At 27.4% G+C, this 13,313-nt stretch overlaps 1 protein-coding gene across 2 annotated transcripts in view; it reads left to right on the top strand.

Moving 5' to 3' along the window:
* Positions 1-13,313, top strand: part of LOC148225905 (homeobox protein unc-42) — a 42,917-nt gene that overhangs the window by 25,562 nt on the left and 4,042 nt on the right. For both annotated transcript variants that reach the window (XM_088203590.1, XM_088203591.1), the window contains exons 4-5: positions 6,791-6,958; positions 12,332-12,431. In XM_088203590.1, the coding sequence (XP_088059716.1) occupies positions 6,791-6,958; positions 12,332-12,431 (268 nt within the window). The remainder of the gene's footprint in view (positions 1-6,790; positions 6,959-12,331; positions 12,432-13,313) is intronic.

Raw genomic sequence — 13,313 nt, forward strand, 5'->3', positions numbered from 1 at the left:
GTCTATCGTGAGTGAGAAAATGATGCAGAGCATTGTCAAAGTCACATTTTAGTATTATAATTTATAAGTGCGTAAAAGCATTTTTAGTCATGTTTTTTTAGTGCGTTTTCCGTGCCCATTGCGATGGTGATTTGATATTATTATTGCCATGATTTGAAAAACATTTTAAAACAAAATAGGCTCGGTGTCTAGTCATAAAAGTGGGTGTTTGTCGGCAGAAGTTGAAGGTCCCGGCCGGGATTGTGTCGTAATTCGTGTGTGAGTCAGCCGGCGGTGACAGCTGCGCCCCAGCGGGGCCCCAAATGAGCCCCTAATTCAATCAAAGACTCGGGAGCCCCCGGCGACAAATACGATTACCCGTTCGCGCATCATTGATATTGTTCCCGCCGGAAAACTTTTTGCTGGTTTCGTTACAAAATATGCGAATGCGCGCGCAAAATTTCAACAAATCAGATTTCGCAGACGCAAACTTTGCCTTTTCACATTTTTTTATTTGAAAAATATTTTTTTACTGCCGAAAATAAATTGGTAGTAGCTTTGCGATAATCGGATCGATTCATTGGTGAATCCATTTTTTAAATTAAAATAATGTAGTATTATACATAATTAATTATTATTTAATACATAACAGCTTTTCTCTTCATAAAGATAAAATAACTCTATACGGAAAATTACATGCTTAACCGTAATTATAAAGGATCTAATAGATCAATTTTCTTATAAAATATTTTTTTTATGCATTTCATTTTATTTATATGCATTTATATGTTATAAATAAACTTTACTTTACTTTATTTTATTCAGATTATTTTAGCTATAGATTCTGATGGGTGTTATTATTTTATTGTTCACCCTCAAGATATCTCATATTACATATTGTAATGCGTATTTTTTTTTGAATTCTATGATCCTATTGAAAAATAAATTATATTGTTTAATTTACTTTAAAGTAAATGATTTTTTTTTGCAATATTTAAATTATTAATATTCACCAAGAACTAATAGTCAAATCATTTTTGTGATATCTCAACGATCATTCGGCCAAAATTAAGGTCAAAATAAAAATTATTTGAATACAATCAACCACTTTTAAAATATTGTAAAACTCATGGATATAAAATAATACATGTGATTATCTATTTATTAAAATTCTTACTACAGAATTACTAATCGTTAAATATAATCACGAACTGTTTAAAATTGTCTCTTTATTTAAGCTACTGATAATTAGTTAAAATTAATACTAACAATTTTTAACTCTTCAATTTTTTTATTGCTTATATTTTATTATGATAAATTATAATACATTTAAAGTCTAGTATTAGTTTCATTGTTTTAATTTTTCCGTATAAAAATATTTAATAGTACTTTTTTTTATATAATTATTTATATTATTGTATTTATTTAAAGCATATACATTATATAACTAAATTTATTTTATTTTTGTAAAGAAATAGTATACAATATATTTGATCTTATAATAAATTGAAAAAAATATTTCCTACCATAAAAATATTTTTTTAAATTTATATAATATCTAAATAGTGAACTTTTTAAAACTAATTTGATAGTTTAATCAATCTTTAAGGATTTTAATTATTCATTCATATCTATAAAAATTTTAAAAAAGTATACATACAATTTTTCCTTTTAAATGTTTTAACTTTTAAATGTGTCCTTACTTTTGGCATATAAAAATCATCAAAAACTTTTGGGATTTCAAGCAAACAAATTATACAAATGTTTTCTATAAATACTTTATTTATAATAAACTTTAAATAGTATGATTATTTTATGTCTTTACTTTCAATAATATATATTTTTATTTTTAAAGGAATTTCAATGGAAAAATTGTAAAAATAGCTCAAAATTTAATTTAATAATATAAATTAATCGATAGTCTTATATATTAATTAAATAAAAATAATATATTTAATTTATAATAAGTAATTATATTTAAAAGAATTCTATAATAAGTTTTAATATATGCCTTTATCAGCCATATATACTCATATTTTTAAATAAATTGTAAAATCAGAACATTATATTTATAAATTAATCGAAAGCTTTACATATTTATTACATACGTAAATAAATTTTAATGAGATTCTATAATATGATTTAATATGTCATATATTCTAATATTTGTAAGCAAATTTTAATAAAAAAACTTATAAAAGTAGCTCATAATTTAAATAAATCGAATTATTTTTATATTTTTTATACATAAAAATATATTTAATTTTTAATACGTTATTAAATTAATAAAGCATCCTATTATATGCTTAATTTATAATTATTTAAAAACAATTAAATGAAAATATTGTAAAAGCAGCACAAAATTTTTATATATTTTTTTACACATTTTATTTTCAATATGCTACAAGTTAGACCAGTGAAAAATGTGAGTGACTAATACCTGTAAGACCTGGGATTGAATCCCATGTGGGTCTAAGTGCATTTTTTCGTTTCTAAGAGATTGAAATTATCGGTTATTATATATTTATAATTCTGATGGATCATTACAAATTAGGTTTACCTAGATTTTCCTAATAACATGGATCTTGGTAAATTATTGAAAATAAAATAGAGCCAGATTTTACATAGTGAAATCTATTGATTGTAGGTTGTAATAATAGTTAAAAATTATTAAAATATTAACTAGTTTACAGTCTGGTATCTCTTTATTTACTAGGTAGTTGTTATTTTCTAAAAGACATGGGTTTGAATCTCACATGGACTCTAATGTTTCTGGGAGCTAGGAATTAATGATTATTAAATAATTATAATTTTCATCGATCATTACATATTAGTTTTTCCTTATTTTTATGGATAAATATTTAAAATTAAATTGAGCTGGGTCATACATAGATTGTAAGTTAATAATTAAATGTCATTGCTGTTTCACTACTTATTAGTTGTTGATTGTGTTTACATGTTTGTAACTTATTGAAGTAACACCTGGAATGTTACAAAAGAAAATGACAATTAATAAACATAAGACTTGCTCCAAAAGGATTACTTATTTCATCTTAGACAACAAAGAAAAAAATGAAAAATATATATTTGTACTTATGTATATATTGCATTATAGTATTTTTACAATAGATCTCAAAATCTCTTATATTTGCTATGATTAATTTAGAATCACATATTTTTCCAATGCTTAATTATATATGCTTTGATCTTGATTTGACACTTCTAATGGATTATTTATTTTAGCTTTAGATAATGCACAAAAAATATTGTTATGATTTTTGTATTCATTATTTTGTCAATTTTTTTTATTGCCTGCTTTGATAAATTGAAAAATATCTACAGACAATCCTGTAAAAATTTTCTAAGCAATTTAAAAAATCCATACATATTTTTCTGGTATTTTCTTTTACAGCGCTCGAAACATATCGAGCATCAAATGCAAACAAGTAAATTAATTATCCGTCTCTCGACGAGCGGATATCGAGCGAAATTGAATGCGTAATTCGATTCGAATCCAGCGCGCATATAGGTCAAAGAATTTGATTCACATTTAAAATAGTCCATAAACAAAAACAAAACGGTCCATGGCAAAGATTTCGATCCGAGCGTCCGTAAACAACGGCAAAAATAGCGATAATTACTATCGGGGGCGCATCTAAAAAGCAGGGGGCTTTTGAGGGTGGAGCCCGACCCGCGAGGGTTGCAATCCCATCAAATGGATCCGTAACGAAGTTAGCGCTCATCCCATTTTTGCTTCTCCCTCCGCGACATCTTCCGCCCCTCCGCTCTCGGGACGACCCTCCTATGGCATCTGCCCCTCTTGCGGCACGCGCCCCCGGCTATCCACAGTGTCTGCGGCCCGAAGATTCTCAAAAAATAAAAATAACTACCTCTATAATATATCTATAACTATATAAAATAAAAATCGTACATTATATAAAGTATGAAAAAAAATGTTAATTGAGGGTTTGTAGCTTGACCGATCGTTAAGGTCTATTCCTTCGTAAGAGATTTACGCTGTAATTTAGAAATATGTTATATTTATTTTTTGTAATCGTTCGTTTAATTTAAATGCGGACAACTCTCATTATAGATATATCCAATTGTAGACCGTATAACGAAACGAATGACATATTTCAAAATAATATTTTTTTTAATTGTGTTTTCTAAACACAATTAAAAAAATGTGTTCTACAAATATATGTATAAAACAGATGTTGCGAATCTCCAAGCTTTGATTACAGTCTAGTGTCTACTTATTTATAGATATTGATTGACTAGATCCGTTGTAACGTATTATTTTTATGTCTGTCGTCTTAAAGTAAAATATTTAAAATTAAAACAACTTTACCTAAAAAAACATTATTTTAAAAATCTTTTTCTCATATATTATAAAAGTATAAAAATTAACTATCACTACTACGATAAATTCTAACTGATTAATTATATAATATCGTAGTGTCTGTTTTATACAATACAACAATATTATTATAACTCGTATTAATAAATCAGTCAGATTTTAATTTGTCAGTTTTTTTAATTAATTTGTTTTAAAAAATATTTTGACATGAAAATTAAATTTTTTAGAGCTCTCCAATAAATTTTCACAGAAAAATACATTTATCTAAAAAACATATTTTAAAATACCATTTACCATTCATATATAAAAAAAGTTTGTAAATATCCTGATTTGCCATATTGTTTCAAAATGGCTGCTACTAATTTATTTCAAATCATATCTACTTCATATTAATTATATCTATAATTAAAGTTAAGAAACTGTTTTAAAATATTGATTTAAATCAAATTAGATTTTTTTTACATTTTTTGCGCATTTATGTAAGTTTTTAATAATACAATAACTGCCGTAGTTTTTATCAGATCGTCATGAAACTTATACTAAAAATAGCTCTTATAAATATTGTTATTTTTAGTCTATTAAAAATATCATATCCTTTAAAAATGTTTAAAATTAATTGTAAAAACCGTATATAAAAATATAAAACGCCATTTAAAAATCTTGATTTAAAAATATGATCAAAATGAAGTTAAAAATATTTTATAATAGATAATAAAATAATATAAAATACTTCTATTTATAATATATACAGAATTTTATCGAATTCTTGCGGTATGTTCCGGACAAAACAATTTATAATACATATTGTCTGATTTTATAAAATACAACACTATTATTATGATGCGTGTCAATTGATTATCTAGATTTTAAACAGTATGTTTCTTATAAGATACAGCAATTATACGAGTATTTGCTCAGTTTTTAAAATTATATTAGTATCTCAGTTGAATTATTAACTCATAAGTTTATTAATCCACGGCTTTCAAATGAATAAGCAAAAAAAAAAAACCAAAAATTTTTTTTTTTTATTTTTATATTGATTTTATAATTATTACAACTAAACTAAAGTACATAATATTATAATATGCAACTAAACAATCTAAAGACTATACGCAAATTTATGTAAAATTAAGATTGTGAAAGCTATTTTTTTACAACATTTAATTTCACAATTTATAAAATACTGATAATTAGTGACACATTTAAAAATAGCCCAGATTAAACATATTAATGATACATTTTTAATACGACTGTAAATTTTACTTGGTGTAGTTAATTGTTTTTAGCCAGTTTTTAATCTCAAACTGTCAAATTTGCATAATAAATTTGATTAGGGCTCGAAATTAACCAAAAAAAAAGCATAGCCCAGTTCAATATAAAAAAGAAAGGGAACACTTCCAAAAAAATCTTATAAATAACTGCATGAAATAATTTATTGTGACATTTTTTCATAAATGCCTATAACATATATTTTTGTTAAATATATATGTTAATATAATATAATTATCTACGTTTATCTTATATATATATATATATATATATATATATATATATATATACACACATACTATAAAAAATAAAACATTATTATTTTCATCCGAAATTTTTTATAAAATTCAATATTATCAAACTATATTTATATAAATTATATTTATATTTATTTATAAATAATATATAAATATATATAATACATACAAATCATACAAATTATATTTATATGAATAAATAGAATATTTAAAACACTTTTTGAGATTTAAATATGTATTATAAATAAACATAAAACACTTTCACTTGTTTTATAATAATTTATATCTCTGTCAATTTTCAGTTACATAAATTTTCTTTAAGGTGCAAAATAAGATACATAACAAAGATGCTCTTTAATTAGAGCTAATAAATTGAATTGGTTTTAATTTAAAAAATAATACAAAGACTAAGGTATTAGTAGATAAAAAAAAACATTATTAAAAATATATTAATTATCAAAGGATCTCTCAGTAGCTAATGGAAAGGAAAACGACAAGTCTGCTACTAGTCGCTAACACCATAAATATGAAAATGTATTTAATTAAATAAATATATTATTATGTATGCAACGCCACACATACACATAAACCCCATAGAGAGGGAATATACATGTTTTTCGCCTACGCACGCAAAAAGGAAAATGGCCGCTTTCCGTACGTTTGCGCAACTTTGTCCTGAGGCATTTTTGCTCGTCTCCCCCGCCCCATCCGTGTACATATACATCTATACATAAAGGCTCGTATTTACTTTCACATCCCTCGTCTCCACCCTCACGTTTGTCTTGAACCCTTGATACTCTTTTTATGCGATGCCCTCCGCGCCCACTTAGCCACTCCTCGCGCTCCAAATCGAAAATCCTCCATTTTAAATTGCGCGCCTAATTCGATTTGTGCCATTATTTTTATTTTCGTCCTCTTATTGCAGGTCTGGTTTCAAAATCGCAGAGCGAAGTATCGCAAGCAGGAGAAGCAGTTGCAGAAAGCGCTGGCGCCGTCGGTACTACCTTCTTGCAACGGAATGATGAGAAATATCCAGGGATACAGGGGTTATCAACCTTATCCGCATCCGGCGCCTATAAATCGCTATCCTCAGGTATGTGTTTAATATTATTATTATATTTAAAATAAATTAAATACAGCTACATTCGTGTATATCCGCAACATACTCCCCCAATGTAAATTTATTGAAATTGATTTTAAATGATACCATTTTTTATCGTATACTTATGTATACACACATACAACATATGCTTATAGAAAGTAGAAAATTAAACTAACTTTTAAAACATATCGTCGTGACCATCCATCATCGTTGCGTCGAAATTAGTTTCATAAGACTAATTCAAAAGGCCGTAAAACGTCCTTCGAATTTATTATGAAACAAAGTGTAGCAAATAAATATGTATGCGTATTCGAGTGGATAATATTTAAAAATTCCAAAATAATTGCACTAAACACCGTTAGACCCTACTTTAACAAAAGAGCAAGAGCTAATATACTGCTCTAAAATGTCAATGAAACTCGATTTGACAGTTGCGAAACGTCAATATTCTGTTCAAACTGAAATCTAACTTAATGAAAGTTCTAAAACTATAATTTTATTAGGTTAAGTCCAACTAAACCAACTAAGCCAACTCATCTCTCAAGGGAAAATAAGCGGAAAAATAAGTACAGACAGACATCACATCTCACATATTGCTCCACAGTTTGTCTGCATTTCGATATTACACTATGTTTTAAAAATATGATAGCTCTCCTACTGATATTACTATGGACTTCTAATATAAGGGTACTGACCAAAATATATTCAAACCAAATTTTGGTCAATATAAGAGCGTAAAAACAATTGTCACTTCTCAGAAGTCAAAAATTCACGTCAAAAGCAATAAAATCGTGTCGGCGCCGTCGCAGTGGGAACGCTCGTTAAAATAAAAATACGTAGTTTTAGGTGACTCTCTCTCTCTGCCAATGAAACGCTTGAAAAACTTGTGTTTTAACGCTACTTTTATATGTTTTGACAAATGGTGAAAAGGTTTATCTCTACTAATTAGGCTGCATAGTCAAACCATGTCCTCTTATGTACGCATTTTTTTAAATATATTTTTACAGAGTGGCAATCGTTAAATGATAGAAAATAGCTTTACATTTTACGCCTTTTATCTTTATTAAATAAAAGCATCACAATGCCATATAAATTTTTAACCGGAAATAATTATTTGGGCTTAAATATTGTCCACAGTGATTACATATTTATTTAAATTTTAATCTGAGTCCAATGCGTTACAACGGGGTAAATTAATCAGTACACAATTGATACATACAAATAAGCTTTAAGACACCAAACTGGAATCAAAGTCTGGGAATATGACATATATTGTAGAATTATTATTTATAAACTACTATTGTAGCTAACAATCAATTGATGAATTTTAATAAAAGCGTACTTTTAGAAAGTCTGCTGCGGGATTCGAATCATAGATAATAATCATTATCTTGTAAACGTCCCTTGTTTATGTTTTTGAGAGTTTGCAGCAATATCTGTCTGGCTGTTCTCATATTTTATAGAGTTGATTTATAAACATGGTATTATGTATTTAAAAAACATAAAAAAGTATATCAAAGAGGATCTTACAGACACCAATAAAATCTTGTTTTGGAATAACAAAACGTTGGAAACAAGAAGTTTGACTATGATAATTAAGAGTTTCTAAAATATTTGATCCCAATATAATTTTTACAAGACTGGATGATTATATTTATATAAAAGCGTATATCGTGCTTTCAGTCTTAACATCACTCAGTTAAATTAAAATCGATGAAATCAGCATTTTGTGATACAGCAAAAAATATTTAAAAATCGTGGATGGTTTACTAACTTTAATTTATGTTTTATCCTTGAACTACTTAAATTCACTCATTGCTCCTTGACTTCTAAAAAATACATGATGTACACTTACTGCGTATAAACTGACAGCTAGTTATATAATATATTCACTTTTCTAACCTATTTATAGACTGATGAATTATCATATCTTGTTTTACTTTTAACTTGATTTCACGTAACTCTAATGCTGAGAATTAAATTTCAAGAATGTGTATCTTAAACTTCTACATTTTTTTGTATGCATTGGAATTAATAAATTAATATATTTTTTCATTGTTTAAATTTTCATAACATCATGACATCATATTTAAATTATTCACTAATTTATCGAACGCTTCCTATAGCAATAAACAATAGCGATTAATTGCAATGCGCTTGCATTGATATTAAAGCGCGATAATTCGCAATCGGCGAATTGGTTATATAGTTTATTTTTTTGATAGCTATTGCGCCCTTTAATTGGTTTAGTTTGTGGCAGTAATTGACCGCAGCGCTAACGAGTAGTCCGAGGCTAATTTTCGAATTAAAATATTACCACTCAAAGGGAACATTAGTGGTAATTAGTGACCGGTTAATCAAATATCGGCGCGCGGTCCAATCGGTCAACAAGATTTGATAATGTTACCGAATGATTAGGTTTTTTCTGTTCAAATTAAACATGGACCGTGTTTGTGTATTAGCTGGCTATGTACAAATTTATCGACGCTAATGAAGCATAAGAGAGAGCTGTAATACAGTAACAAACGTTGTAATATATTATCATCTGAAAAAATTGTATTTATGTGCAACTCCTGTAACAAGATTAAATTAAACTAAAAAAAAGCTTTTTTATTAGATTATTATTTCTAAAAAATTGTGTCGCGTTTTATTCACAATTCACCTTAATATTTGAAGCAGTATTGTAACTAGATAATATTATAAATTACTTACATTGATTTGTATTTAATAAAAACTTTAATTTTCCATTGCCTTGTGATGGCGTTTGGATGCTGCACAATTCAGCAGTTAAGCGGATCTTCAGACAAATTTTAAGTCGCAATTAAAAATAGATTAAATATAATTATGTTAACCGCTAGAACAGCACCCCTTTAAACGTGATTTAATTTCTAAAAGTTATGCTGTGTGTAGTGGGATATTAAATATGTAGTACAATTTAATTATATTAACCTATAAAAACGACAAAAAGAGCACTATTTTCCACCACGATAATGCCAGACTAACATCCTCCATATTTTGATCAATATTATTTTATTAGTAAACATTTTAACTCTAGAAAATTCAATACATTTGTAGATCAATTTTTCGCCATAAAACCTAAGATGGTTTATATGTATTGAATCAATATGTAAAAAAAATAGTTATATATAACAATGAAATTTAATTTATTAAATAAAATTTTGTTAATTGATGTGTTAAAGAAGTATTTTTTTTTATTTTAGTATCAATTATTGAACATTTTTACCATTTTAATTTTTTCTCTAAAAATTTTCTTATTTTTTAATAGCCGACATTTTGAAACAATATGGTGGATCAGGCTGGCTATCCAACTTAGTTAAGATATTTAAACAAGTTAATATATATATGATTAAAACTACGTCTTAAAAAAAGAATCCAAATAATTAAATAAAAAAAATTATCTCCTTTGAGTTATATTATTGTATTAGCCACCATTTTCAAGCAAGGTGTTGGATCAGACTGGTTAATGAACTTCATTATTCAAGGTCTATTTTTAGAATAAGTTTCATGGCAAAGTATGAATTTTGAAATTGCATAAATTACCTAGTCAATGTATGCACTGTCAAATCACGTCAGTTACTGTACGCACAAAATAATTTATGAACAATATAACTAGTTATTGTATGTTCTCCCTGTTCGGTATTTTTCGAAGTATACAAAATTTAATAATTCATATATTTCATAGGTATTTCAAACGTATTTCAAAATGTAAGATAAATCTTGTTGCCAATTTATATACTCATTTAAAATAGATTTGTTTCTGATAGTTATTTATGGGGTGCTCACTGTTCTGACCAATGCTATTTTACGTTTATTGACTCGCTAGTTAAAGCATACATTATATAGTGAAAGTATGCAAAAAGTGTAGCATTCTATGCTTCAACTAAAACTCATAGTAAGTGCATACTTTGTCAAGTCACTGTATACTTTATCGAAATTTAACACTTTCATTATCGCGTGTTCAAAAATAGTCACGTCTCAAATGAATATATAATGCTAAACTTATTTTTAAATTTTTACTCTTTCTATTTTTTATTAGTCAATTAGTTTTATTAACCGTCATTATAAAACTAGGTTGCGAATTAGGCTAGTAACAAGCTTATTTAAGATAAATACAAAGGCTATTTTTAAAACAATTTTCTTGTATATATAATTTAAACTAAAGCAGCTACTGTGTCCTTAAAACCGTTATATCCTACATATTACACATTAATCTGTTTAATGTCAGCTACGAGGAGCTGGTCCGGTTCGTATCATATAATTCTAATATTTCATGTTTTTTTTTTATGTTTTATTTTAATTATTTATTTTTTGTGTATTACAATAATACAATGTATTGTTTTCAACCATCGTGAATAATTTTTTTTTGTTATACTACTACTACTACTTTTTTCTATATGCTTTTATAACGGATTCACATTTTTATATTATTCTAAATAAATTGCTTTTTAAAAAAAGGTGATGGATCTGGTTGACTTATCAACCTAGCTAAGATTTTTCAAAAACCGTTATATCCCACATAAATGACAATGATATTTTTAAAATTATTTTAATTCCAATTTATAATTTTCTTTATTTTTTATTAGACTGGCTAACGCACTTAACCACAAATATTCATATCCACTATTTAAAATATTTTTAAACAAAATAAAAAACAATTTTTTTTTAATAAAAATCTGTTGAAAATCGTTTTTTACCTATTTACATTTTTAAATTTAACGGATTTACAAGCGTTTTTTTTTTAATCGCCGCCATTTTGATACAACAAAAATTTGATCTATGAATTTTGCATTAATTAGAAAACGACCACATATAATGAACTAAAAAACATTTTAGCATATATACATATATACATACACCGAATCTAGTATATAAATATATATGTTTTACTTAATTGGATATATCTTTAAAGTTAAAGTAAAGCTATAATAATTATTTTTATAAATTTAAAACCACTTCACAATTGCTTTTAATCAACTTACATTAAAAAGTTTCCCCTGTAACAATCGATGAAGTAAAAAATATTATTCAGTCCTTCAGAAATGACTCCACTCCTAGCAACGACTTTAAAAATTTTTTTAATCATTATGAACACATCTCTTCTTGAAATAAAACTGAATTAATAGTTCTTCGTAAACCGGATATGAACCATACAATATAATAATATAAAATAAATTACTCGAACATAAGCAATTCAGTTTACTACAGTCTAAAAATATTCCATACAAATATAAAACTCAGATATCCAAGATAAGTGCGTACAGAAAGTCACTATTAGTTATAGTATAAAGAACACGTGCAATACAACACTTTTTTAAATCCTAATTATTATTATTATTATTACAGATGGGTGCCAGCACGTATCCGGGCATGTCACAGCCGTTTTCCATGAGTCATAGCGCTGCCAATATGAGTGCTGTAGCGGGAATGCGACAAGACGCCATGGGTAAATTATTATTATTATTATTATTATTATAAAACATTTTTTTAAATTGTGGTGGGGGCGTGGCCCGGAAGGTAATTTAAATTATTATGGCCTCGGTCCGAGATCAAAGATAAGTTTAAGGAGCGGCGAGGGTCCTCGGACGGAGATTGCCTATTTCACGGGCAATGCCTCCGAGACGACCGAATTTCCTCTCCTCGTTTCATTCTTAAGCTCAATCTGAGTGGGCGGCGACGCGAGATGTGGGGCGGGGAAAGGTTTTCTCGTGTATAACGTGCGTGCGCGATTTTCGCTCCGATGCGTGGGTGCCTTAGCATCCTGGCGAGAGAGAGAAAATTGTCGATTTTTGGGGTGAAAGTAGTAAAGGCATTTCCTGATGAGAATGTGGTGCGGGTCGATACGCTCGGCGCGATTTGTGAGAATTTTATTTTGGGGCTGACAGGGGTGAAATTTCCTATTTTTATAAATAGCATTTCTTATAAAGATTTTTACGAATACAATTTTATTAATTCCTGTATAGTACAGTAATGTGGTCCCATAAGGTACACTTCCAATGCAAGTACTATTTATATAGCATTAGATAACTTGATAAATATGATATGTTACCAATATAAGTCCTTAAATATGGACCTTAGTGTTCTTCAATTTCTATCGTGTCTGGGAAAAGAAGTAACGAAATCACAATAACGAAATCACAGTTAACAAATCGTACGTGAAAAAACATACCACTATACCGCTGTTTATTTATCGAGGCATAGAACGGAAATTTTAATACTACTATTGAATAGTATTCACGTGTTTTTAACTTATTAAGTAAATGAACAATATCTTTAGCGACACACACTGCACGAGCAGTGGAAGATGTTCTAAATGTAGGTCAAGTAC

This window comes from Plectrocnemia conspersa, unplaced genomic scaffold (genome assembly GCF_051122295.1).
Source record: "Plectrocnemia conspersa isolate PC_06_02 unplaced genomic scaffold, ASM5112229v1 ptg000014l, whole genome shotgun sequence".
In the NCBI taxonomy this organism is placed as follows: domain Eukaryota; kingdom Metazoa; phylum Arthropoda; class Insecta; order Trichoptera; family Polycentropodidae; genus Plectrocnemia; species Plectrocnemia conspersa.